This window comes from Oncorhynchus masou, chromosome 14 (assembly GCF_036934945.1).
Source record: "Oncorhynchus masou masou isolate Uvic2021 chromosome 14, UVic_Omas_1.1, whole genome shotgun sequence".
NCBI classification, from domain to species: Eukaryota; Metazoa; Chordata; class Actinopteri; order Salmoniformes; family Salmonidae; genus Oncorhynchus; species Oncorhynchus masou.
In genome coordinates, this window is record NC_088225.1 from 3,920,695 (window position 1) to 3,948,370 (window position 27,676).

The 27,676-nt window shown below is 41.9% G+C and overlaps 1 protein-coding gene and 1 pseudogene across 1 annotated transcript; both read left to right on the forward strand.

Moving 5' to 3' along the window:
* Nucleotides 1-3,813: 3,813 nt before the first annotated feature.
* On the forward strand, nucleotides 3,814-8,454 carry LOC135554862 (uncharacterized PE-PGRS family protein PE_PGRS10-like). The gene is made up of 5 exons (XM_064987297.1): nucleotides 3,814-4,404; nucleotides 4,572-4,738; nucleotides 4,833-4,958; nucleotides 5,088-5,312; nucleotides 5,425-8,454. The coding sequence occupies exon 5, from the start codon at nucleotides 6,466-6,468 to the stop codon at nucleotides 8,452-8,454; it is 1,989 nt and encodes a 662-aa protein (XP_064843369.1). The 5' UTR covers nucleotides 3,814-4,404; nucleotides 4,572-4,738; nucleotides 4,833-4,958; nucleotides 5,088-5,312; nucleotides 5,425-6,465.
* A 3,957-nt stretch (nucleotides 8,455-12,411) lies between these two features.
* On the forward strand, nucleotides 12,412-25,058 carry LOC135554863 (keratin, type I cytoskeletal 13-like; annotated as a pseudogene).
* The last annotated feature ends 2,618 nt before the right edge of the window (nucleotides 25,059-27,676 follow it).

Here is a 27,676-nt window from a genome sequence, read left to right on the forward strand (position 1 = left end):
GGAGAAAAAATGTCATGGGTGGTTTTCTTGCTGTAAACAACACACCCATTGGCACTCAATGGTCTTGCAATTAGCCACGGTTGTTTCTGTCTTGTGACCCCCCCCCCACACACACACTTCTACTCACTCTTTGGTTGGGGCCCGTGACCTATTAGGAACTGTCCTCAACCCATCAATTGGTCCCAAGTCCTGATGCACCATTTTGGGGAAAAACTGGTGTAGGGATAGAATATCATCCACCGAGCCAGTTACTTTTATCGTCATTGTCACTTTTCATATCTTCACATATAAATAATGTCAAGCTGGTCTGAGAACATTTTCCCACGGAATAAACAAGTCATTAATCTTTCTGTGGCAGTGTAAATTACTCATGGGAGAATAGCAGAAAGGGATCTTTTGAACTTAAAGATTATGTGCTGTTGATAGTTAGAATTGTTTTTTTGTTAGACATTACAGGCACTGGGTTAGCACACACACAACCCGGGTGCCCACGAGTTTTAGGGGACCCCAACTCCCCTCAAAATATAAAAAAAATATAAAAAATTTCGGACAATCCTTGTCCAGCAAGGAAACACTTTTATATATATATAGTTTAAAGAAATACATTTTAGGGAATTTTAAAAGGGAAAAGATTGGTTTTGGGAATTTTCAAAATACTTCCAATATTATTGATTTTCATGTCAGCTCTTTGCCTGGAAAGGCCCTCCAAAAAAAGAAATTGGCAAAAATGTATATTAACTGAAAAATCATGGTATGTACACTGAACAAATATATAAACGCAACATGCAACAATTTCAAAGATTTTACTGAGTTTCAGTTTATATACTGTAAGGAAATCAGTCAATTGAAATAAATTCATTAGGCCATAATATATGGATTTCACAGGATTACTGATATGCACCTTCAAAAATATATTAAATAATATTTCTCTCAAAACTTAGATTCCTAAAAGTTGTGTCTTGAGATTTTGTTCACATTTCTCTAAAATCTTAAATTAATCAGGAATGAGCAGGGTCAGTTATACCATAAGGACCCCTTATTAATGTCCTCATTACATGTAGTGCAACAAGACCGTTCATGGTCTGTAAAGTTCTCTCCTTTTGATAGGTTTAAACAAACAACATTGGAATCACCATGGTCACAACCATAAACTGTCAACTCCATCTTCATTAGAGATTAAAATGCAATATGCATTTTGGTTCAAATATGTTACATTTAATTAGGTTTTAGTCATAAAGCAACTGAAGCAAAAACACAATTTTACTGTGTATACCACTTGAATGAATAAGAAAAAAGCAATTTTGCTCTCTGTAAAACATAAACTCCGTCAGATTTTTGTCTAACGTCAACTCTGATAGAATGGTTGTTTTATTGGTTTATTTTTGTATTATTCCAGACTTTAATTTTCCATATTTTACAAATGTTTGTAAAAAATAAAAATGTTGTCAACTCTATCAGTGGCTTGTCAACTTCACTGACGGCTAACCCTCTTGCTTTTGTCAATATTCCAATTTTTTTTTGTAATCAATGCTCTGCAATTTATGCTTAAACAATTGAAGTATTTGCTGTGCTAGATTTAAGGGATAATGCTAGCTTTATAAATGTTATTTTATGTTCTAAATCTAGAAAAACATGCCAAAATGCAAACAGAATTTGCCCTGGATCATTTAATAGTGCTATAAAACTTAACAAAAATAAATGTGGAGATTAGTTTTACATATTTAATAAGAATTTGTTCTTAACTGACTTGCCTAGTAAAATAAAGGTAAAAAAAAATATATATATATATATATATATATATATATATATATATTTGAATAATCTAATGTTAGAATTAAATAGTCAAGGTCTTTAAACAGATGTTGGACCATTGTAAAAATGAAAATACTTTTATGGTGTCTGATGGAGTTGACATAAATCCAGTTAGTTGCAATTTATCAACAAAAAAATATTGGTTGTTTATTTACATGGCTTGATACTTAATACTTTGGTCTATCAAAGTATGTAATTCATTATTATATTTATATTATTAAGAAATATATTTTAGATTGTCCCTTCTTTCGAGAATCCCCGAGCTCTGAAACAGCAACATTTTCTCTCAGCCTTATTGCAGAAAAGTGACGACGCTGGGCCAATTGTGCTCAGCCTCTGGAACTCCCAATCACGGCCGGTTGTGATACAGCCTGGAATTGTGCTCAGCCTCAAGCACTGAGATGCAGTGATAACCTTTCAACAACGTCTACGTTTTTGACATAAATATTTTTGGGGTGACTTTGGGTCAGTGTCCTAATAAAGAAAAAAGAGCATAATGTTTTATCAAATTTACCACTTCAAATGTGACTTTCGATGTTGCGTTATTTATATTTCACTTAACAGGTAAATGTATCCCACTGCAAACAGATGTCAATTCCACATTGGTTCAATGTAATTTCTACATTTTTTATTATATATATATTTTTTTGTACACACTTTTTCTCCCCAATGTTGATCTTGTCTCATTGCCACATGACTCGATCTTTGGGAGGCGACCAGCCAAACTTGACCACGCTTCTCAACACCCACCCACTTAACCTGGAAGCCATCCGCACCAATGTGTCGGAGGAAACACTGTTCACCTGATGACAGAGGTCAGCCTGCAGGCACCCAGCCCGCCACAAGGAGTTGCTAGAGCACAATGAGCCAAGTAAAGCACCCCAGGCCAAACCCTTTTGTAGATCTGTAGGCCTATAGTGGACGGATTTTCATTGAGCCTACAATTGCTTTCGATAGATAGAAATATGTAATATCTTTGCAGTTTGCACAGTTAAAAAAGCCCTTCATATCAGATCCCAAGTTGGAGTGGTGTTGACAGCAGTCATGGCTGCATATGCCCAGGAGATTGCACCCTGGCAGGCGTGCCTTGCCAGTGGCGCTAACCAGCTCTCCCACGACCACAGAAGGGGACGCTGGAACAGCTTTTGCAGTGGTGCGGGAGGGTATGGAACCCGCATCTCAATGGACTATGCATCAAGTGTCCCCGTGAACTCCCTGTGCATCAACGAGAGGGAGAATATGCAAGATCTGAACGATCGCCTCGCCTCCTACCTCGAAAAGCTCAATCAGATACCTTTTCACATAATCTTTTTCTCAAACACAAATGTAGGGTTTTCATTTTTGCGATGTTAGGAGTATAATCGTCGAGAAATTAACTGAAATCATTGGACAATATTCTGGTAAGATGCGATGGCCACCCGCTGCTTTTAAGTACACTCGGCCATCAGTTGCTCTGGTGTGATTCCTCTCGTAGCTCAAACAGTGAGAAGCCTACCTAGGATGTGTGTTGTATAAATGTGTGAGGCTCTATGTTGATTTGTGGGTGTCTGTGTGGCTCAGGTGCACAAACTAGAGGTAGCCAACGCGCATCTTGAGCTACAGATCAAGGAACATCTGGAGAGAAGCTCTCTTTGGTGACTGTAAAGACATGGGTGGGCACTTGGGGATGACCGATAACCTTCAGAACCAGGTAGGCCTACTTGGGGACCTATCACTGATATCTCCTCCTAAGCATAATGTCGTGACCAGGCTCATTCTCCAGTTCATTTGTGACCAGTGACCTCGTGATTTAGAAGTGGAATCCTATCCCATCCTTTCAGCAAACAGTAGTGGGAAGAAAGGAATGCAAATAGGCAAAGGAAGGAACCCAATGGGCACAAACGTCAATTCAACATCTGATTCCACGTTGGTTCAATGTAATTTCATTGAAATGACGCTGATTCAACCAGTGTGTGCCCAGTGGGAAGGAAGGTGTAACAGAGTTGTGGGATAAAGCCAACATCTCATGTAAAACATTTAAAAAGACGAAGGACTTGGCACAGTCCTTTTATGTCAGGTTTTGACTTGAGTGCATGTGCTCTTAAATTAAAATGTCAGATTACTAATTTCATTGGAACAGTTGAACTGCATCAATGACTTGCAATGACAAAGATTGATAGTAAACATGTTAATGAAAGGTATTATCTTCTGCCTATCTGTGTTACTCCCATAGATTTCTGACTGGTACACAATCCATGCCCAACTCAGGCTGCAGGTCGTCAATGCTCAACTGGAAGTCTATGACTATAAATACAAGTTAGTTTGTTTATAGTAAATGTGTATGTGTGTGGATCCACTGTGTCCTGAAAGTCCACCATGAAGTATTGCGCAAACAAGGGCATGAATTTTGGTTACAAGTCAATTGCATTATTTTTCTTGCTCATGTAATCTTTGAATGGTCACACGTGTATGGACAAGAATGAAATTCACACAAACACACTGAGGCACCTGCAGAGTGTTCAGCATGAGTTAATCTATAGGAAAGGAGATCTGCACATCCAACTGGATGGAAACCTAGAGGAAATGGAACTCCTCAAGAACAACCAAGAGGAGGTGGGGTCCTTATACTGTTTCAATGACATTTTATATATTGTATGGTTCCATAGGTCTAGTACCATTACAGCACATACTGTTTGCTTTGTTTTTCTATTGTCAATGTTGTTTGAGAGCTTTTGTAAACAACAATGACGTCCACGTTTGTAATTCCTGTGTCTGTATAGGAAGTGCAGGAAGTGATGGCCCAGATGTCTGGGTTGGTTAACGTTGCGATGGACTGTGCTCACTCAGTGGACCTGAATGATAAACTGAGTCGCCTAAGGGAGCAGTGTGTGGCGATGGTCCTGAAGAACAAAACAGAGGCAAAACAGAGAGCTGGTTTCAGAGCAAGGTGGGCCACTGTCAACACAAACACTGAGTCCTGAAGATGTTAGAGATACAAAATATATGATCATATATTCTCCATGTTTGTTTTGACCCCTCAGGTGGACAGCATGAAGACCCAAGTGACCATCTGTTCCAATGGGTCCAAGGTCAGGTAGACAGAGATAGATGACCTAATGAGAATTGTCCAGAACCTAACTCTGGAGTTGCAGCTACTGGAGACCCAGGTAATAAACCACATACGCATATTATGTTTTACACAATGAAGTTTGCAGTCTTTGTTGTTGCACTGAAACAGAATCACAGATTTACAGGTTTAAAAGGGTTGCTCTTTCACTTTACTCACTCACTTACAGAATCTGTCAATGGAGAGGGACGAGATGGAAGTGAACGAGAAATACAGTGTTCACCTCAATCGGCTTCAGCAGCACTTAGACAGCCTGGAGGAGGAGGAGCTGCTGCAGCTATGTACAGCCACAGAGCAGCAGGCGGTCCCTGTACCAGATGCTACTGGACATCAATATCAGGCTGGAGCGGGTGATTGCTGAGTACAGGAGGCTGCTGGATGGAGGGGGAGCCAGGTAAGGCCAAGAAAATGGTTGTCACCAGTGATTACCCAAGAAAAGGGAGAAACAGGTGATTTGACAGAAGCTAAATTCATGTCTGAGGTCTGACTGATACGTTTGTCTTCAGCAGGAAATCAAGCGCCAACGCCATGGCTAGTGTCACGTCTCACTGTGCAATGAGCAATGGAACTACCTTCCAACACATCTTCATGCCAATTCAGAGTTCCTCCATTAGCGTACCAAGAGCAAGTGTGCCAAGTATTAGTGAGACCTCAAGCAGTTTGGAAAATGGAGGACAAGTGGTAGGTGCAGCCATTGGGGGCACAGGTTACCCGTGTGCAGAAAGTATCTCTGTACAACGCCTTTGATAAAAGAGTACAGTGTACACAAACTACTAATCAGGTTAGCACTGTAAAAGAAGACCAAAGCAAGAGTTTAGAAAGTGGGCACCAAGTTGAATATTCAGAGAGTTGCGCCAACACCAGCTCTGCACAACATGGAGCTAGCGCTAACACCAGCTCTGCACAACATGGAGCTTGCGCTAACACCAGCTCTGCACAACATGGAGCTTGCGCTAACACCAGCTCTGCACAACATGGAGCTAGGGCTAACACCAGCTCTGCACAACATGGAGCTAGCGCTAACACCAGCTCTGCACAACATGGAGCTTGCGCTAACACCAGCTCTGCACAACATGGAGCTAGGGCTAACACCAGCTCTGCACAACATGGCGCTAGCGCTAACACCAGCTCTGCACAACATGGAGCTTGCGCTAACACCAGCTCTGCACAACATGGAGCTAGGGCTAACACCAGCTCTGCACAACATGGAGCTCACGTGAGCAGCGTTGAGGGTAAAACCACCACTGTCAGTAGAGTCAGACCACTTGATAAAATCAGTGTGATTATTTCAACAGCTCAGATTAGCGAAGATGCATCTCAAATGAAAGACACAGAAGTTGTTCAGATCACTAGTAGCGATGTTGATGTTACCAATGTTAACTGTGGAGGACCGACTGTTAGCAAGGTGAATAGTGCAGGAAGTGGACACATGATAACTAGTGCATGAAGTGGACACATGATAACTAGTGCATGAAGTGGACACATGATAACTAGTGCAGGAAGTGGAGGTAGACCAAGTAGCACAGGAAGTGGAGAATGGGTGGTTTATGGTAGAAGTACAGGAACATTCAGTGGTCCAGGTAGAGGAGGCAGACTCAGTGGTCCAGGTAGTGGAGTCAGACTCAGTGGTCCAGGTAGCGGAGACAGACTCAGTGGTCCAGATAGTGGAGTCAGACTCAGTGGTCCAGATAGCGGAGACAGACTCAGTGGTCCATGTAGTGGAGACAGACTCAGTGGTCCATGTAGTGGAGACAGACTCAGTGGTCCAGGTAGTGGAGTCAGACTCAGTGGTCCAGGTAGTGGCGGCAGACTCAATGGTCCAGATAGTGGAGGCAGACTCAGTGGTCCAGATAGTGGAGGCAGACTCAGTGGTCCAGATAGTGGAGGCAGACTCAGTGGTCCAGATAGTGGCGTCAGACTCAGTGGTCCAGATAGTGGAGGCAGACTCAGTGGTCCAGATAGTGGAGGCAGACTCAGTGGTCCAGGTAGTGGAGGCAGACTCAGTGGTCCAGATAGAGGAGTCAGACTCAGTGGTCCAGGTAGTGGAGGCAGACTCAGTGGTCCAGATAGTGGAGGCAGACTCAGTGGTCCAGGTAACGGAGGTAGACTCAGTAGTGCAGGTAGCGGAGGCAGACTCAGTAGTGCAGGTAGCGGAGGCAGACTCAGTGGTCCAGATAGGGGAGGCAGACTCAGAGGTCCAGATAGGGGAGTCAGACTCAGTGGTCCAGGTAGCGGAGGCAGACTCAGTAGTGCAGGTAGCGGAGGCAGACTCAGTGGTCCAGATAGGGGAGTCAGACTCAGTGGTCCAGATAGTGGAGGCAGACTCAGTGGTCCAGATAGCGGAGGCAGACTCAGTGGTCCAGGTAGCGGAGGCAGACTCAGTAGTGCAGGTAGCAGAGGCAGACTCAGTAGTGCAGGTAGCGGTGGCAGACTCAGTGGTCCAGGTAGCGGAGGCAGACTCAGTGGTCCACGTAGTGGAGGCAGACTCAGTGGTCCAGGTAGCGGAGGCAGACTCAGTAGTGCAGGTAGCGGAGACAGACTCAGTGGTCCAGATAAGTGGTAACAGCGGTGGAGATCAAATGAAATGTAATAGTATCGTCAATGGAGTCTGGACCCATGTCAATTCCGAAAGTGTCTCTCAGTTTAACAGAAAAGCGAGCAATGAGAGGGCTGGTAGACTTAGCAGTGCAGGAAGTGGAGAATGGAAGGTTTATAGTGGAAATAATGGACAGATCAGTAAGGCAGGAAGTGGGGGAAGAATCAGCAGTGCTGGAAGTGGACACTTTATCAGTAGTGCTGGAAATGGAGGTCAACTAAGTAGTAGAAGCACAGGAAGTGGCGGTAGACTAAGTAGTGCAGGTAGTGGACATATGATCAGCAGTGCTGCAGGAAGTAAAGGTAGACTGAGTAGCAGTATCACAGGAAGTGGAGGTAGTGGACATATGATCAGTAGTGCTGCAGGAAGTAGAGGTAGACTGAGTAGCAGTATCACAGTGGCGGGAAGTGGAGGTAGTGGACATATGATCAGTAGTGCTGCAGGAAGTAGAGGTAGACTGAGTAGCAGTATCACAGGAAGTGGAGGTAGTGGACATATGATCAGCAGTGCTGCAGGAAGTAGAGGTAGACTGAGTAGCAGTATCACAGGAAGTGGAGGTAGTGGACATATGATCAGCAGTGCTGCAGGAAGTAGAGGTAGACTGAGTAGCAGTATCACAGGAAGTGGAGGTAGTGGACATATGATCAGCAGTGCTGCAGGAAGTAGAGGTAGACTGAGTAGCAGTATCACAGGAAGTGGAGGTAGTGGACATATGATCAGTAGTGCAGGTACTAGTGGACAGAGAATTAGTAGTACAGAGGGTGGTGTCAGGGTCAGCAGTGGGGGTAGTCGAGTGATTACCAGCAGTGGTGGTCCAGCCAGCAGCCGCAGCAGAGTGACCATCAGGAACACAGGAAGCGGAGGAAGTGGAGGCAGAGAGCAGATCAGCGTCTGTAAAATGGCCGCCCTCTCCATATCACCTGCCGTGAAAGAAAAATAAAAGGCCCGGGAAGTCTGTTGGGAATCCTACACAAAACAGGTGTCAGATGAGAAGCGCATCCCATCAAACGAGCATTAATACCTTAAAATGACCAGTATCACAAGGCACCGTCATGCTAGAAAACATGTTTCCACTGGATCTCAGCCTTTCATCATTGCTGTGAGTAAGAAATGCACAGAGGTTTCTGTTTGAACAGTAATCTATAAAGTTCTGAAATATACTCTGAAATCGTTATAGGGATGCAGGGGTGATGGAATTTGTTCTACGCCAAACAATTTTATCTTGTTGGATTCAGTTTCCTTGTAAAGCACTTACACTTACATATATCCAGAAGATGGCAGTATATGCATTTAGGTGATCAGTTGGGGAGCGAGTCAGCTCGTCTTCTCATTTGACACATTTACGCAAGTTAGTATAACTTTTAGATTTTATTTTAGTAGTTTGAAATCAATGTATCAAAGCTTAGATAAAGCTTCTGATTACTTATTACCTGATATTGTTTTTAATTATGAAATCTTTTTGCTGTAATTACTTCACTCTTGTTCTGGAATATTATTCTCATCTTATTTAATTTTATTGTGCTACATTTCAAATGTGTATTAGAAAGTGTTACTTTCTTCATACATGAAACAAACTGGCTTTGGGTGTAAACCTCAGCAAAAAAATCGTAATTAAATTGTTTCCAGCAGCACAGTTACAGTCACCAACACTACAGATAACATGAAAACAGCCTAACTAGCTCTGCTACAGTGAGTAAAATGGTCAGAGTGAAGTGTTCTCTCATTTGTGTCTGGAAGTAGCTAGCAAGTTAGCCAACTTTAGCCAGTTAGCTTGAGTGCTTGACTGCAGTTGTGAGGTCAGAACGCTCTGATCAACTCTACTCTGTCAGTGTCCAGCTGTGTAGCGAAAACCAAAACTTGAACCCATTGGAGTCACGAGGATCGAGGTGGGGAAATGCTGCTATAACCCCACTGCCACCATGGGGAACTCTGTTCACAACGTTTACATCAGCAAATCACTCGCCCACACAATGCCATAGACACTGTCTGCCATCTGCCCAGTAGTTGAAACCGGGATTCATTCAAGAAGAGCACACTTCTCCAGTGTGCCAGTGGCATTTGCCCACTAAAGTTGGTTACGACGCTGAACTGCAGTAAGGTCAAGACCCTGGTAAGGATGACAAGCAGGTAGATGAGCTTCCCTAAGACAGTTTCTGACAGTTTGTGCAAACCCACAGTTTCATCAGCTGTCCTGGTCTAGACGATCCCACAGGTGAAGAAGCCGGATGTGGAGGTCCTGGGTTGGCGTGTTTACATGTGGTCTGTGGTTGTGAGGCTGGTTGGATATACTGCCAAATTCTCTAAAACAACATTGGAGGCGGATTATGATAGAGAAATTAATATTACATTCTCTGGCAACAGCTCTGGTGGACATTCCTACAGTCAGCATGCCAATTGCGTGCTCCCTTAAAACTTGAGACATGTGTGTTATGGTATTGTGTGACAAAACTGCACATTTTAAAGCTGCATTTTATTGTCCCCAGCACAAGGTGCACCTGTCTAATGATTATGCTGTTTAATCAACTTCTTGATATGCCACACCTGTCAGGTGGATGGATTATCTTGACAAGGCAGTAATACTCATTAACAGGGATGTAAACAAATTTGTGCAAAACATTTGAGAGAAAAAGGCTCTTTGTGCATATTGAAAATGTCTGGGATGTTTTATTTCAGCTAATGAAACATGGGACCAACACTTTACATGTTGCATTTATATTTTTGTTCAATGTTTTAAAATATATTTTTTAAATTTGCTTGGGAGGAAGTGTTGGCTGTGCATTTGGCCAATGACAGGCATTCCACATTTAATCCCACCCACATGTGAAAATCAAAATTTCATATTTTAAGGGGGTTTATATACAAAAACGAGATAACTGAAAAATGGCTTGATTTTTGTTTTCCTGTTTTTGTCCAACAATTTTTTAAAAATGTATTAAAAAATGGGCCGCTTTCTCATTCCCGATAGCTTCATTTTAATGCGGAAAATGACCTGTAACACTGCTGTAGATAAACTTCTGCCACCTCCACTTCCATAAGAAATGACTTCCCTTATGTAACACTGTAACATGCACACTTCAGAGCTATCCACACACTCCACACTGCCGCCCTGCGTCCCTGCGACACACTTCTGTCATTTCTCTCTACCACACTGGAGCTTTTAAGATTATGCTCTCTACACTCATAATTCTATCGTATGCTGATACTTCCACCTACAAGATAATAACTGAATTCTGCACGTGTAGACAGATCGATTTTGTAAAGTTTAGATACAGTTGAAGTCGGAAGTTTACATACACTTAGGTTGGAGTCATTAAAACTCGTTTATCAACCACTCCACACATTTCTTGTTAACAAACTGTAGTTTTGGCAAGTCGGTTAGGACATCTACTTTGTGCATGACACAAGTCATTTTTCCAACAATTGTTTACAGACAGATTATTTCACTTACAATTCACTGTATCACAAGTTTACATACACTAACTTGACTGTGCCTTTAGACAGCTTGGAAAATCCCAGAAAATTATGTCATGGCTTTAGAAGCTTCTGATAGCTAACTGACATAATTTGAGACAATTTGAGGTGTACCTGTGGATGTATTTCAATGGCTACCTTCAAACTCAGTGCCTCTTTGCTTGACATCATGGGAAAATCAAAAGAAATCAGCCAAGACCTCAGAAAACAAATTGTAGACCTCCACAAGTCTGGTTTGTCCTTGGGAGCAATTTTCAAACGGCAGAAGGTACCACGACCATCTGTACAAACAATAGTATGCAAGTATAAACACCATGGGACCACGCAGCCGTCATACTGCTCAGGAAGGAGACGCGTTCTGTCTCCTAGAGATTAACGTACTTTGGTGCAAAAAGTGCAAATCAATCCCAGAACAACAGCAAAGGACCTTGTGAAGATGCTGGAGGAAACAGGTACAAAAGTATCTATATCCACAGTTAAAGAAGTCCTATGTCTACATAACCTGAAAGGCCACTCAGCAAGGAAGAAGCCACTGCTCCAAAACCGACATACATAAAGCCAGACTATGGTTTGCAACTGCACATGGGGACAAAGATCGTACTTTTTGTAGAAATGTCCTCTGGTCTGATGAAACAAAAATAGAACTGTTTTGCCATAACGACCATTGTTATGGAGGAAAAAGGGGGAGGCTTGCAAGCTGAAAGACACAATCCCAACTGTGAAGCACGGGGTGGCAGCATCATGTTGTGGGGGTGCTTTGCTGCAAGAGGGACTGGTGCACTACACAAAATAGATGGCATCATGAGGAGGAAAATTATGTGAATAAATTGAAGCAATATCTCAAGACAGTCAGGAAGTTAAAGCTTGGACGCAAATGGGTCTTCCAAATGGACAATGACCCCAAGCATACTTCCAAAGGCCTACAAACCTGACTCAGTTACACCAGCTCTGTCTGGAGGAATGGGACAAAATTCACCCAGCTTTTTGTGGGAAGCTTGTGGAAGGCTACCCGAAATGTTTGACCCAAGTTAAACAATTTAAAGGCAATGCTACCAAATACTAATTGAGTGTATATAAACTTCTGATCCACTGGTAATGTGATAAAAGCTGAAATAAATCATTCTCTCTACTATTATTCTGACATTTCACATTATTAAAATAAAGTGGCGACCTAAAACAGGGAATTTTTACTTGGATTAAATGTCAGGAATTGTGACAAACTGAGTTTAAATGTACTTGGCTAAGCTGTATGTAAACTTCCGACTTCAACTTCAATCTGTATTTATTTTTTTACAATAATGCTAAAATCAATCACTGATTTAGACAAACATACGGCAGAAATATAACCTCTGTTTGCATAAATGATCAATAAGATAAAATAGCTGACATTAAAAGAGTTAGAACTAAGAACCTTGTTGATGCAATGATGTTACAAAGGTATGAGAATGAGCTGGCTATGAGGCAGATTAACGTGCGCGCTGGGAGTCGGGAAGCAAGTTCAGGGAGTGCATAATTTAATAAACAAATGAACAAAACAAGAAACACGAACAGCGCACAGACAGGAAACTGAAACAGAAACAATGACATCTGGGGAAGAAACCAAAGGGAGTGACATATATAGGGCAGGTACTCAAGGATGGAGTCTAGGTGAGTCTGATGATGCACAGGTGGGTGTAACGATGGTGACAGGTGTGTGCCATACCGAGCAGCCTGGGGACCTAGAGGCCAGAGAGGGAGCACGCGTGACAGTACCCCATCCCCTACAAGCGGCTCCAGCTGCAGGAGGCCGACCAAAATGACGATTCCGGGGATCAGGAGCGGAAACCTGTCAGTCCGGCTGAGACGCGGGAACATGGCGACCTAGAGCACCGGAGAGAGAGCATACGTGACACAGGCTGTGGAGGCCGACGTCAATGGGTTGAGGAGGGTGCTGGACGAGCTGACCTTGGCTAGATCTGACCTGGAAATGCAGATGAACCACGAGGAGGTGGGTTTGCTAAAGACCTCAAACAGAGGCTATGGGGTGAACAGTGTTGTGATTCAACATTACTCTACTATGTAATGATGAGGCACAGGATTGAATATTGACCAGATATATGTTAAAGCTTTGTTCCCAGGACCTCTTGGCCATGCATAATCAGATGAGCAGCCAAATCAACGTGGAGGTGAACCCTTCACCACAGGAAGACCTCACCAAAGTCATGGCTGAAATCCTCGACCACTATGAGGCCGTCGCTAACAAGAACTGTAAAGATCTGGAGGGCTGGTTCAATGCCAAGGTAATACTGCAACCTTTCTTTTTGGCCAATGACATGTTTATGTTTTCCAGTTATAGTCAGTGAATGTAATCAGTAATGAACACTACGGTATGCTGTCTTTCATTCACAGTCAGAAGAAATCAACAATGTCGTGGCAGGCAGACAGCACAGAGCCCCTCCAATCATCCAGATCTGAAATCACTGGAGTTAAGCGCACACAGTAAAGTCTGGAAAATCAAACTCCAATCCCAACTCAGCATGGTGAGATAAACAAAAAATACAAAGTTGAAAAATGGTATACCTCTGCACTTACATTCAGTCATCTATAAAATTCTTTCTTTCTTTTTCCTTCCTTATTCCTGTCAGAAAGCATCTCTGGCTGACACACAGAGCCACTATGCCAATATGATGGCCGGCTACCAGAGGCAGGTGACCAGCCTGGAGCTTGGTTATCTTCGTGCTGACCTGGACCGCCAGGGCCAACCGTACAGAATGCTACTGGACATCCACACCAGGCTGGAGATGAGTACAGGAGGCTGCTGGATAGTTTTCCAGGTGAGCCTGGATCTTTACATAAATCCTTGAATAACATTGGTCTTGAAATGTGAGTGCCAAAAGTAATTAAGCAAAAGTAGGCCTTTCTAACAATATTGTCTCTGCCTCTACGGTCCATCAACCACCACCACCACCACTAATACCTTTTTGCAGAAGGTGGTGACCTATGTGCAGGAGATTGTTGACTGTGTGGTGGTCAGCACCAACTGCAAGAGACCGTGTATGAAGATAAATCTTGAATTGGGAGCCACACAGAACAGAACACAAGTCATCTGATGCCTGCTGTCAACCTAGCTCAGAGTGATTAAGAAATAAAAGTGTTCCGAGGTGATGAAACAGCATTCTTGTCTCTTGCATTTTTTTTTTTGTACATCGAAACTGTTTACAAAAAGTAGTGACAACTTTGACAGCTGTGGTTGCCACCGATATGGTCAGTAACAATTCTAAAACCTAAACGTTTTTTCCCTTTTGTAAATTTGTACATTTTTTTACAATTATTTTTAATTCAACCTAGGCAAATCAGTTAAAAGAACAAATTATTATTTACAATGACGGCCTAGGAACAGTGGGTTAAACTGCCTTGTTCAGGGGCAGAACAACCGATTTCTACCTTGTCAGCTTTGGGATTCGATTAATTCATTTACTGTTTTTAAATGCCCACTGTAGTCAAAATTAGATGTTCTAGTGTTTAATATATTTCCACACTATGAGTTTGGAATAATGTTCAATTGTGAAAATGAATATAATACCCTTTTAGTGTAAGAGCTGCTTGAAAAGACCGCCTGAAATTTCAACCTGTTTTAGTGGGAAGGAGTTTTGGCCTGCCTGGTGACATCACTAATAATTAGTAATTAGATGAATAAGAATGAGTTCCAAATCTCTCTGCCAATAACAGCTAGTTTTCAGGTTTCCCCTCCCCACTAAGACCACTCCCAGACAGTAGCATATTTTTTCTTTTGGACACTTTTAATTGAAAACAATCACAGTAAGGTACTTAATTGTTAACCAGAAATTAAATGATATTCACATAAAATGCTGGATTGGGCCTTTAATGCAATCGCAGCCATCCTGTGGTAGAGCAACTAGGGAGTACCTCAAATTGCCTGGTGGCAGCCAGACACCCAGAATAAGCAAGCTAACAAGTAAGTCTTCAGTGTAGTGAGAAAATGTGAATGGTCCTGTAAGTGAGTGTGGAACATGCCACAGACTTCCTATACTACATGCTGCAGACATTAAGAACCTATTTGTAATTTAGAACAGATTTTTCACCAGTTCCAACAAAAGTTCTAATTATATACACTACCGTTCAAAAGTTTGGGGTCACTTAGGAACGTCCTTGTTTTCCATGAAAATTTCCATGAAATTAGTTGCAAAATGATAGGAAATATAGTCAAGATGTTGACAAGCTTACAAACTTTTCTTTTGTCAAAGAATCCTCAATTTGCAGCAATTACAGTCTTGCAGGCCTTTGGGATTCTAGTTGTCAATTTGTTGAGGTAATCTCAAGAGATTTCACCCCATGCTTCCTGAAGCACCTCCCACAAGTTGGATGGATGGGCACCTCTTGCGTACCATAAGGTCAAGCTGCTCCCACAACAGCTCAATAGGGTTGAGATCCGGTGATTGTGCTGGCTACTCCATTATAAACAGAATACCAGCTGACTGCTTCTTTCCCAAATGGTTCTTGCATAGTTTGGAGCTGTGCTTTGGGTCATTGTCCTGTGGTAGGAGGACATTGTCTCCAATTAAGCGCCGTCCACAGGGTATGGCATGGTGTTCCAGATGGAGTGATCGCCTTCCCTCTTCAAGATCCCTTTTACCCTTTACAAATATCCCACTTTACCACCACCAAGGTACCCACAGACTATCACATTGCCTCCACCATGCTTGACAGATGGCATCAAGCACTCCTCCTGCATATTTCAATTTTGTCTGCATCTCACGAATGTTCTTCTTTCTGATTGAACATATGTTTTTTGTTTTGTTTTTTGACCTTTATTTAACTAGGTAGGCCAGTTGAGAACAAGTTCTCATTTACAACTGCGACCAGGCCAAGATATAGCACACCAGTGCGACAAAAACAACACAGAGTTACACATAAACAAACATACAGTCAATAACACAAAAGAAAAGAAAAATAGAAAAATCTATGTACAGTTTGTGCAAATGTAGAAGAGTAGGGAGGTAGTAGGGAATATATAGACCCTAGAGGCGAAGATAATCACAATTTAGCATTAATACTGGGATGATAGATGTGCAGATGATATGCAAGTACAGATACTGGGGTGCAAAAGAGCAAAAGGGTAAGTAACAGAGGTGTGGACTCGAGTCCCATGACTTGGACCCAAGTCTGACTCGAGTCACAAATATGATGACTTGCTACTCGACTTTGACTTTAACACCAATGACTCGTGACTTGACTTGAGCCTTTTGACTCGACCTGACTTGATACCCTCCCCAAGCCCAAATATTAAAAATTATGCTATTAAAAAAAGTGTGCAGCACATCAATTCTTCCTTTAATGGATTACAGTTTGAATCGGACAGCAGCCAATCAAATTGTGCCAGCTGAGAAAAAGTTGTGCGTGACAGTGCAGAGGAATGTAGGCGGGTAAATTTAGATGGAGCCCTTGGAAAGATGATACCCAAAATTATTATTTTCGGATATAAAGATGACGCTGTATCAACAAAAAATGGATTACAACTTGCAAAACATGCGGGAAGAAAATTACAGACAGAGGTGCAACAATTTCCAACTTTGTTTGACATTTGAAGCTGCACAAAGAACGGTAAGTCGTGACTAATATAGCCGACAGCTATATCATTTATAACTTTACTAGTGTAGCATGTAGGCTAACGTAACGTTAAATCAATGAGCCTCCACACAGTCAGGCAGTGAGGGAACGTGATCATTGCACCCAAGATTGAGCTACACCTGGCTAGTCAGTTGGTAGCCTAAATCCTGCCTGATGTTACTGCTGTTCCTTAAACCATTGACATACGTTAGCCTACTGTAACCACACAGAGTGTGTGTGTGTACGTGGGTGTGCGCGCGTGTGTGTATGTTAAGGTTGGGCGATTGTGTACAAGCCTACATCGCCCGATTGCGCCCCATAGCAATCCTTGATTGTCTATCACTATTGGAGGGTGGGTCTTTCTCATGGCTACCCATGTATTTCCATGGAAATAAAATGTTCATTTGGAAAGAAAGAGATATACTTAAAAGCATTCATGATTTGTGTAAATGTAATATACTAACTATTACCATTGTTAAAAATATGAAATGGTATAACATTTGGTGAAGACCACATTATGACTTGTTTAGGACTCGAAACTCAAAGTTTAGGACTTGAGACTTGACTTGATAGTTGACGGTCTTGACTTGAGACTTGACTCGGGCTTGCCTGTCTTAACTTGGGACTTGACTTGGGACTTGAGTGCTAAGACTTGAGACTTACTTGTGACTTGTAAAACAATGACTTGGTCCCACCTCTGGTAAGTAATAATATGGGGATTAGGTAGTTGAGTGTGCTATGTACAGATTGGCTGTGTATAGGTACAGTGATTGGTAAGTTGCTCTGACAGCTGATGCTTAATGTTAGAGAGGGAGATATGAGACTCCAGCTTCAGAGATTTTTGAAATTCGTTCTAGTCATTGGCAGCAGAAAACTGGAAGAAAAGGCGGCCAAAGGAAGTGTTGGTTTTGGGGATGACCAGTGCAATATACCTGCTGGAGCGAGTGCTACAGGTGGGTGCTGCTATGGTGACCAGTGAGCTGAGATAAGGCGGGGCTTTACCGAGCAAAGACTTATAGATGACCTGGAGACAGTGGGTTTGGTGACGGATATGTAGTGAGCATACAGGTCGCAGTGGTGGGTAGTATATGGGGGTTTGGTGACAAAACGGATGACACTGTGATAGACTACATCCAGTTTGCTGAGTAGAGTGTTGGAGTCTATTTTGTAAATGACATCGCCAAAGTCAAGGATCGGTAAGATAGTCAGTTTTACGAGGGTATGTTTGGCAACATGAGTGAAGGAGGCTTTGTTGTGAAATAGATTTAATTTTGGATTGGAGATGCTTAATGTGAGTCCGGAAGGAGAGTTTACAGTCTAGCAAGACACCTAGGTATTTGTAGATATCCACATATTCTAGGTCAGAACCGTCCAGAGTAGTGATGCTATTCGGGCGGGAGGGTGCAGGAAGCAATTGGTTGAAGAGCATGCACTTAGTTTCACTAGCATTTAAAAGCAGGTGGAGGCCATGGAAGGAGGGTTGTATGGCATTGAAGCTCGTTTGGAGGTTTGTTAGCACAGCGTCCAAAGAAGGGCCAGATGTATACAGAATGGTGTCGTCTCCGTAGAGGTGGATCAGAGAATCACCAGCAGCAAGAGCGACATCACTGATATATACAGAGAAAAGAGTCTGCCTGAAAACTGAACCCTGTGGCACCCCCATAGAGACTGCCAGAGGTCCGGTCAACAGGCCCTCCGATTTGACACACTGAACTCTGTTTGAAAAGTAGTTGGTAAACCAGGCAAGCCAGTCATTAGAGAAACCAAGGCTATTTGAGTCTGCCGATAAGAATATGGTGATTGACAGAGTCGGAAGCCTTGGCCAGGTCAATGAATACGGCTGCACAGTATTGTTTCTTATCGATGGCGGTTATGATATCGTTTGGTACCTTGAGCATGGCTGAGGTGCACCCGTGACCGGCTCGGCAACCAGATTGTATAGCGGAGAAGGTACGGTGGGTAGTTATTTTCTGTTTTGTGTTTCTGCACCTGACGGAACTGTTCGTTGTCGTTTTGCTCTTCGATATTTTGTTCAAGTGTTTTGAAAATAAATCATGAACACTTACCATGCTGCGCATTGGTCCACTCCTTCTTCATCAGATGAGCGTGACAGATTTGTGTGAGATTGAGGGCATCTAGCTTAGATTGTAGGATGGCCGGGGTGTTAAGCATTTCCCAGTTTAGTTCGCCAACAGTACGAACTCTGAAGATAGATAGGGGGGCACAGCTGAGGGCTGAGGGGGTCTATAGCAAGCGGCAAAGGTGAGAGACTTGTCTCTGGAAAGGTGGATTTTTAAAAGTAGAAGCTCTAATTGTTTGGGCACAGACCTGGATAGTATGACAGAACTCTGCAGGCTATCTCTGCAGTAGATTGCAACTCCGCCCCCTTTGGCAGTTCTATCTTCCGAAAATGTTATAGTTAGGGATGGAAATTTCAAGATACAGTGCCTTGCGAAAGTATTTGGCCCCCTTGAACTTTGCGACCTTTTGCCACATTTCAGGCTTCAAACATAAAGATATAAAACTGTATTTTTTTGTGAAGAATCAACAACAAGTGGGACACAATCATCAAGTGGAACGACATTTATTGGATATTTCAAACTTTTTTAACAAATCAATAACTGAAAAATTGGGCGTGCAAAATTATTCAGCCCCTTTACTTTCAGTGCAGCAAACTCTCTCCAGAAGTTCAGTGAGGATCTCTGAATGATCCAATGTTGACCTAAATGACTAATGATGATAAATATAATCCACCTGTGTGTAATCAAGTCTCCGTATAAATGCACCTGCACTGTGATGGTCTCAGAGGTCCGTTAAAAGCGCAGAGAGCATCATGAAGAACAAGGAACACACCAGGCAGGTCCGAGATATTGTTGTGAAGAAGTTTAAAGCCGGATTTGGATACAAAAAGATTTCCCAAGCTTTAAACATCCCAAGGAGCACTGTGCAAGCGATAATATTGAAATGGAAGGAGTATCAGACCACTGCAAATCTACCAAGACCTGGCCGTCCCTCTAAACTTTCAGCTCATACAAGAAGAAGACTGATCAGAGATGCAGCCAAGAGGCCCATGATCACTCTGGATGAACTGCAGAGATCTACAGCTGACGTGGGAGACTCTGTCCATAGGACAACAATCAGTCGTATATTGCACAAATCTGGCCTTTATGGAAGAGTGGCAAGAAGAAAGCCATTTCTTAAAGATATCCATAAAAAGTGTTGTTTAAAGTTTGCCACAAGCCACCTGGGAGACACACCAAACATGTGGAAGAAGGTGCTCTGGTCAGATGAAACCAAAATTGAACTTTTTGGCAACAATGCAAAACCTTATGTTTGGCGTAAAAGCAACACAGCTCATCAACCACAACACACCATCCCCACTGTCAAACATGGTGGTGGCAGCATCATGGTTTGGGCCTGCTTTTCTTAAGCAGGGGCAGGGAAGATGGTTAAAATTGATGGGAAGATGGATGGAGCCAAATACAGGACCATTCTGGAAGAAAACCTGATGGAGTCTGCAAAAGACCTGAGACTGGGACGGAGATTTGTCTTCCAACAAGACAATGATCCAAAACATAAAGCAAAATCTACAATGGAATGGTTCAAAAATAAACATATCCAGGTGTTAGAATGGCCAAGTCAAAGTCCAGACCTGAATCCAATCGAGAATCTGTGGAAAGAACTGAAAACTGCTGTTCACAAATGCTCTCCATCCAACCTCACTGAGCTCGAGCTGTTTTGCAAGGAGGAATGGGAACAAATTTCAGTCTCTCGATGTGCAAAACTGATAGAGACATACCCTAAGCGACTTACAGCTATAATCGCAGCAAAAGGTGGCACTACAAAGTATTAACTTAAGGGGGCTGAATAATTTTGCACGCCCAATTTTTCAGTTTTTGATTAAAAAAGTTTGAAATATCCAATAAATGTCGTTCCACTTCATGATTGTGTCCCACTTGTTGTTGATTCTTCACAAAAAAATACAGTTTTATATCTTTATGTTTGAAGCCTGAAATGTGGCAAAAGGTTGCAAAGTTCAAGGGGGCCGAATACTTTCGCAAGGCACTGTATTTGGTGGCCTTCCTAAGCCAGGATTCAGACACGGCTAGGACATCCGGGTTGGCAGAGTGTGCTAAAGCAGTGAATAAAACAAACTTAGGGAGGAGGCTTCTAATGTTAACATGCATGAAACCAATGCTTTTACGGTTACAGAAGTCAACAAAAGAGAGCACCTGGGGACACACAAGGCCTGGGTTAACCTCCACATCACCAGAGGAACAGAGGAGGAGTAGGATAAGAGTACGGCTAAAGGCAACAAAAAAAACTGCTCGTCTTGTGCGTGTATTTATTTTGGGCAACAGACATATCCGATTTCCTCAAACTTAGGTATGTCTGTCCATAACACTTTTTTCCAATCTTCTTCTGTCTATTGTTCTTTTGCCCATCTTCATCTTTTCTTTTCATTGGCCAGTCTGAGATTTGGCTTCTTCTTTACAACTCTGCCTAGAAGGCCAGCATCCCTGAGTCGCCTCTTCACTGTTGACGTTGAGACTGTTGTTTTGCGGGTATTATTTAATTAAGCTGCCAGTTGAGGACTTGTGAGGTGTCTGTTTTTCAAACTAGACACTAATGTACTTGTCCTCTTGCTCAGTTGGGGCACTGGGGCCTCCCACTCCTCTTTCTATTCTGGGTAGAGCCAGTTTGCGCTGTTCTGTGAAGGGAGTAGTACACAGCTTTGTACGAGATCTTCAGTTTCTTGGCAATTTCTCGCATGGAATATCAGGACAAGAATATACTGATGAGTTTCAGAAGAAAGTTCTTTGTTTCTGTCCATTTTGTTTCTGTCCATTAATGCTCAAGATATTCAACTAGCCTGAAGAAGGCCAGTTTTGTTGCTTCTATATTCAGAACAGCAGTTTTCTGCTGTGCTAACATAAATACAGAAGGGTTTTCAAATGATCAATTAGCCTTTTAAAATTATAAACTTGGATTAGCTAACACAACATGCCATTGGAACACAGGAGTGATGGTTGCTTTCAATGGGCCTCTCTACGCTTATGTAGATATTCCATAAAAAATTTGCCGTTTCCAGCTACAATAGTCATTTACAACATTAACAATGTCTACACTGTATTTCTGATCAATTTGATGTTATTTTAATGGACAAAAAATGTGCATTTCTTTCAAAAACAAGGACATTTCTAAGTGACCCCAAATTTTTCAAATTATAATATTTTGTGAATTACGCCATAAACCAAAAATGTATTTCTGTGAAATCTCTTTTCAATGAAGGGATACATTTTCTGTCTGCAAAAACAGCACTGACATTACCACATTAAAATATTCATAATACTAGCATAGGGATTGATGTTAAATAGAAACTACTAATTTTACAATGTCCATAAGAAATTGTTGATTGTTTGGAGGTCAACAGACAGCAATTATATTTTGGAGAGGGTTACAGTAGATTAGTCAAGAACATTCTAACTTGATAGTCTAGTTTGCAAAATTGGCAACCTTGGTGACATTCCGTATTTCAGTTACAAGGAAATCTCTCACTGTAATTGGTGATCCCTCCCACTCTCTAACATTCTCAGTTTGAAAGGCTTCCCTGTGGCCAACACTTTATGATGCTCATGGTCAGGAGAAAAACTGAAAAACTTAGTTATCATAGTTGTTGTTTAAGTTTGATGTATCAATCTATTTCTCTACTACAATCTTGAATTTTCAGTCTTTCTTCAAAATGCTATTTGGTAAATATCCAGTTGTGTAAAAATACTTAAGTAAAGATACTTTGAAGTACCACTTAAGTAGTTTTTGGGTGTATCAGTACCTCACTTTAATGCTTATATTTTTATAAACTTTTACTGTCACTCCACTACATCCCTAAAGAAAATCATGTACTTTTTACTCCATACATTTTCCCTGACACCCAAAAGTACTTAGCAGGACAGGAAAATTGCCCAATTCACACACATATCAATAGAACATTCCTGGTCATCCCTACTGCCTCTGATTTGGCGGACTCACGAAACACAAATGGGTTGTTTGTAAATTATGTCTGAGTGTGTCCCTGGCTAACCGTAAAAAACAACAGGAAAGTCGTGCCGGCTGGTTTGCTTAATATAAGGAATTTTAAATTATTTATACTTTTCCTTTTGATTCTTAAGTATATTTTTGCAATTACATTTACTTTTGATACTTAAGTGTATTTAAAACCAAATACTTTTAGACATTTATTCAAGTAGTATTTTACTGGGTGACTCACTTTTACTTGAGTCATTTTCTATTAAGGTATCTTTATTCTTTATTCCCAATATTCTTATTGGGTACCTTTTCGACCACTGTAAATATCATTGATTGAACATCTTGACCACTGCCTGTCACCAAGGGAGTACGCCAAGGCTCATTCCTTGGCCCCACGCTCTTTCAATTTACATCAACAACATAGCTCAGGCAGTAGGAAGCTCTCTCATCCATTTATATGCAGATGATACAGTCTTATACTCAGCTGGCCCCTCCCAGGATTTTGTGTTAAATGCTCTACAACAAAGCTTTCTTAGTGTCCAACAAGCTTTCTCTACCCTTAACCTTGTTCTGAACACCTCCAATACAAAGGTCATGTGGTTTGGTAAGAAGAATGCCCCTCTTTCCACCGGTGTTATTACTACCTCTGAAGGTTTAAAGCTTGAGTACTTGGGAGTATGGCTAGACGGTGCACTGTCCTTCTCTCAGCACATATCAAAGCTGCAGGCTAAAGGTAAATCTAGACTTGGTTTCCTCTATCGTAATCGCTCCTCTTTCACCTCAGCTGCCAAACTAACTGATTCAGATGACCATCCTACCCATGCTAGATTACGGAGACATAATTTATAGATTGGCAGGTAAGGGTGCTCTCGATCAGCTATATGTTCTTTACCATTCGGCCATCAGATTTGCCACCAATGCTCCTTATAGGACACATCACAGCACTCTATACTTCTCTGTAAACTGGTCATCTCTGTATACCCATCGCAAGGCCCACTGGTTGATGCCTCACTCCCCCTATCTGAGATATCTACTGCAGCCCTCATCCTCCACATACAACACCCGTTTCTTCCAGTCACATTCTGTTAAAGGTTCCCAAAGCACAAACATCCCTCGGTCGCTCCTCTTTTGGGTCGCTCCTCTATCTTTAGTGTCTGCTCTTAAAATAACAGATCCAGCCAGGCATTACTGTACAATATTTTAGTGAGCAAGTAATACATCATAATCTATGTATTTAAATCTAGAAACACTTGAACAAATCTAGGACCACTTTCTGAACCATGATGATGACCTAGAGACCTAAACCCGTTTCATTGTCCTTCTTCAGGAGCTGTTGTCCATGCGTGCCCAGATGAGCGGCCAAGTCCATGTGGAGGTTGACGCTGCATCACAGGAAGACCTCAGCCAAGTCATGGCTGAGATTGGTGAACATTATGAGGCTGTCGCTGCCCAGAACAACAGAGATCTGGAGGGCTGGTCCCACACCAATATAATACTGTTTCTCATTATAAATATGATTCCATAATTTAGGTCCACGATATCCAAAATGTACCATCAATTGAATTGTTCATGTAAAAACATTCTTGTGGATGATGTTGTCCACAGACCGAGGCGCTGAACAAGGAGGTCGCATTTAGCATAGAAGTTATCCAATAGTCCAGATCTGAAATGTCAGAAGTCAAACGCACAGTACATTCTTGAAATCGAACTTCAATCACAAATGAGCATGGTTAGACTGTTAAAAAAATATTTACAAATATTTATTTAGTTTCAATGTCTGCCACCGATCAATGAATTTGCTTAACGGATTCCTGTTTTTTTTGTTGTTTTGCTCTTCATTTCTCTCCAATAGAAATCATCCATGGAAAATACCCTCGCAGAGACAAAGAACCGTTTCTCCATTATTAGGGTTATCAGAAGCGGGTGACCAGCTTGGAGGAACAATTGGTAAATCTCAGTGCTGACCTGGAACGCCAGGGCCAGGAATATAAAATGCTGCTGGACATCAAGACCAGGCTGGAGATGGAAATTGCTGAGTACAGGAGACTGCTGGACAGAAAGATGACAAGCAGGTGAGCCAAACAAGCCTATTCTATTAGTCCATCAAATTCGATTTCTAAGCTATCAGGTTTTTTAAAATTTTAAACTTTGAACAGGTTCTAGGCTAGACTCGCTTACTTTCTTAAAAGCAAAACAGTGGCCCCACCAGTTTATACACTACCAGAAGAATCATGTCAAGACCTTGCAAGGTCAAGACCTTGCCATATTGTGTTCGGTACAGTCGATTTTGTGCTCATTGCTGTTTTCCGTTTGGTCCACAGTGTCCTCTCCTCCTCCTCCACAAGCACCAGGAAGGTCATCACAGTGGTAGAAGAGGTGGTGGATGGGAAAGTGGTCTCCTCCACCCAATCCTCAGCTTCTTCATATGCACGCCGCTGATGCAGTCCATGAGTACACTGAGGTGAAATACAACAACTGATTATCTGACTCACTAAACATCCAGTGCATATGGAAGGCAACAACAATAAAAAAATATATATAAATCTGAAATCCTTTGTTTGTTCATTTACTTTGTCTTCAGAATAGGCAAGAATTATACTTTTTTTTTTTTTTTTTACGTCTGCTTCAGTTTCACGAATCATTTCATGTGTGCCTATTCAATTAAACATCATGAAATAGTTTCAGAGTAGTGGTAAGGTTGAGCTCGGGTGTTGAGCTGATTACTAGCTATGTGGTGTCACCTAGTGTCGGCTTTAGGGATGCAAGTAGACGTTAATTATCAAACCTCCATGTACATGTTCCATCATGATAATCTAACATATTTACATGAGATATGTTATTTCCAGCACTTATTTATTCTTAAATGTAATATGTTACGATTACAGAAATTCAGGTAAAAGTAAAAAGTTTGACAAACAGAAGGACAAGATACTCCAGGGGGGGGACCACACAAGCAGCCAGGTATACAGAAAATCAAGTATGAATGGGTAGGACTTAACCCCCTATTAAGCTATAGATGTCTGTTGCATGGGCTTGTATGGGCCGCGTCTCAATCCACCACATCCGCCTATCCCGCCCTTCCACATCTGCAGTGGAAAGTGGCACATCTACAGCGCTGTGTGTCAGACCAGGAGACATCCCGGAAATCGATCTTCTCACAAAGACATCCAATCGGTATGCTACAGATATAACGGTATACTACAAGCGAGCCTGTTTCTCTCCCCAGTCAGAAGCAGCCTGCCTGACTCTGACCAGCAGTAGTAATCTATCCTCCTCCGTATTATGTTCAGAAAATATATTTGTGGACCGAATTTGTAAGGGGAAAGCACTAATCATGTTTATGCAACCTAATAATCACCCTTAGAATACTTCCAGAGACACTTGTGTTTTGATTTCAAATGGAGAAAAATCTACAATAAAAATTGGCCCACCCTAGTTACAAGAATGTGACATTGCACAGCAGAAAGATGGTTTATTCTTCTTTATCTTCTTGACTTCAATATGGAATGAGAACTGGTACTTGTATGTTCTGTTTCATGTTGATTAAAAGGCTAATCTTAAAGAGTACATTTTATAATTTCATGAACATAGTGTATTGTAACAGTAGTAGCAGTTCATTCTATTGGGGCAGGCGTGGGGCATGGAAGTACACGAGATGTTCCCCCATGATAAAAGGGGGGCATGAGGGAAAAGGGTTGGGAAGCACTGGCCTTGCTGATGATGTAGGGCAGGCTATCAATTCAGATTGATATTTTGTATGGCATTGGAATGTTGAGTCAGTTGATTCACTGGACTGAGAGAGGAAGGAGGTCCCTCTGGCAGGTCTTCTAGGCTTTTACACGTGTGCAGTCAACGTGCTCTGTTCATAACCCTCAGGTGTCTTAGCTTTATCTTTGAGTTCAGTAACCATTTTAGATAAACCTACCACATTGGGGAGGTTGAGCTTTTGTTGATCTTCTGAAAGGGTTTGGTCTGATCTCATTGTCTGATGTCTGGGATTTAAAGACACTCAGAGGATTTTCACCAAACTGTGACAAAATAATGTTGATAGTTTTTGTTATGATACTGTTACACTCCGTTATTTTCTGCTGGTGTTTGAAAAGATCGGTGACTATCGAACCAAAACTAGTCACCACAGCAGGCTAAACCTCTCTGAACATACCGCATATCTCCGTCTCCTCCTACTCCACCCTTGTAGCGTGGCGTGCCACCCTTCCCCGTCCCCCCCCCCTCCTATGGACCACACCCTTCCGCAGCTTCATTAACCTGGCTGCCTCCATCACTGCCCACAGGATGGAGTACTCTGAGAGCCGCACACTAGGGTGAGACTTCATCACACACCCACAACTCCTCTCTGCCCCTCTGTCTTATCAGCTCCTGTTAACTCGAGGTGATTCTAAAGCCCCACTTTCCTATTCTCAACTTCAATAACCTTCAGTTAACATGTGGCTGGATTGAAATAGACCTGAGCATATTGTATCTTTCCTATATCACGGTCCAATGTTTACTCCTGACTTTTTCAAGTGGACCTGAGCAGTCCTTTGAACATCTTCTTGATGGATCCCCATTTCCTTCCCCATCCAGTTAATATGACCCTACTGTAAAAATGGGAGATTTTTATTTATGTTTTGCTCTACGACCCCCACAAGTGTCCTGGGACTCATCTAAAGGTAACCCATACAAATTAATGAAAGGTAGTTTTGTGCAATATATATATATATAAACATACATATATATACAGAACCAATCAAAGGTTTGGACACACCTACTCATTTAAAGGTTTTTCTTCATTTTTACTATTTTCTACATTGTAGAATAATAATGAAGACATCAACACTATGCAATAACACATGAAATACTGTAGTTAGCAAAAAAGTGTTAAACAAATAATTTAAAAAATGTGATTCTTCAAAGTAGCTACCCTTTGCCTTTATGATAGCTTTGCACACTCTTGGCATTTTCTCAACCAACTTCACCTGGAAGGCTTTTCCAACAGTCTTGAAGGAGTTCCCACATATGCTGAGCACTTGTTGGCTGCTTTTCCTTCACTCTGCAGT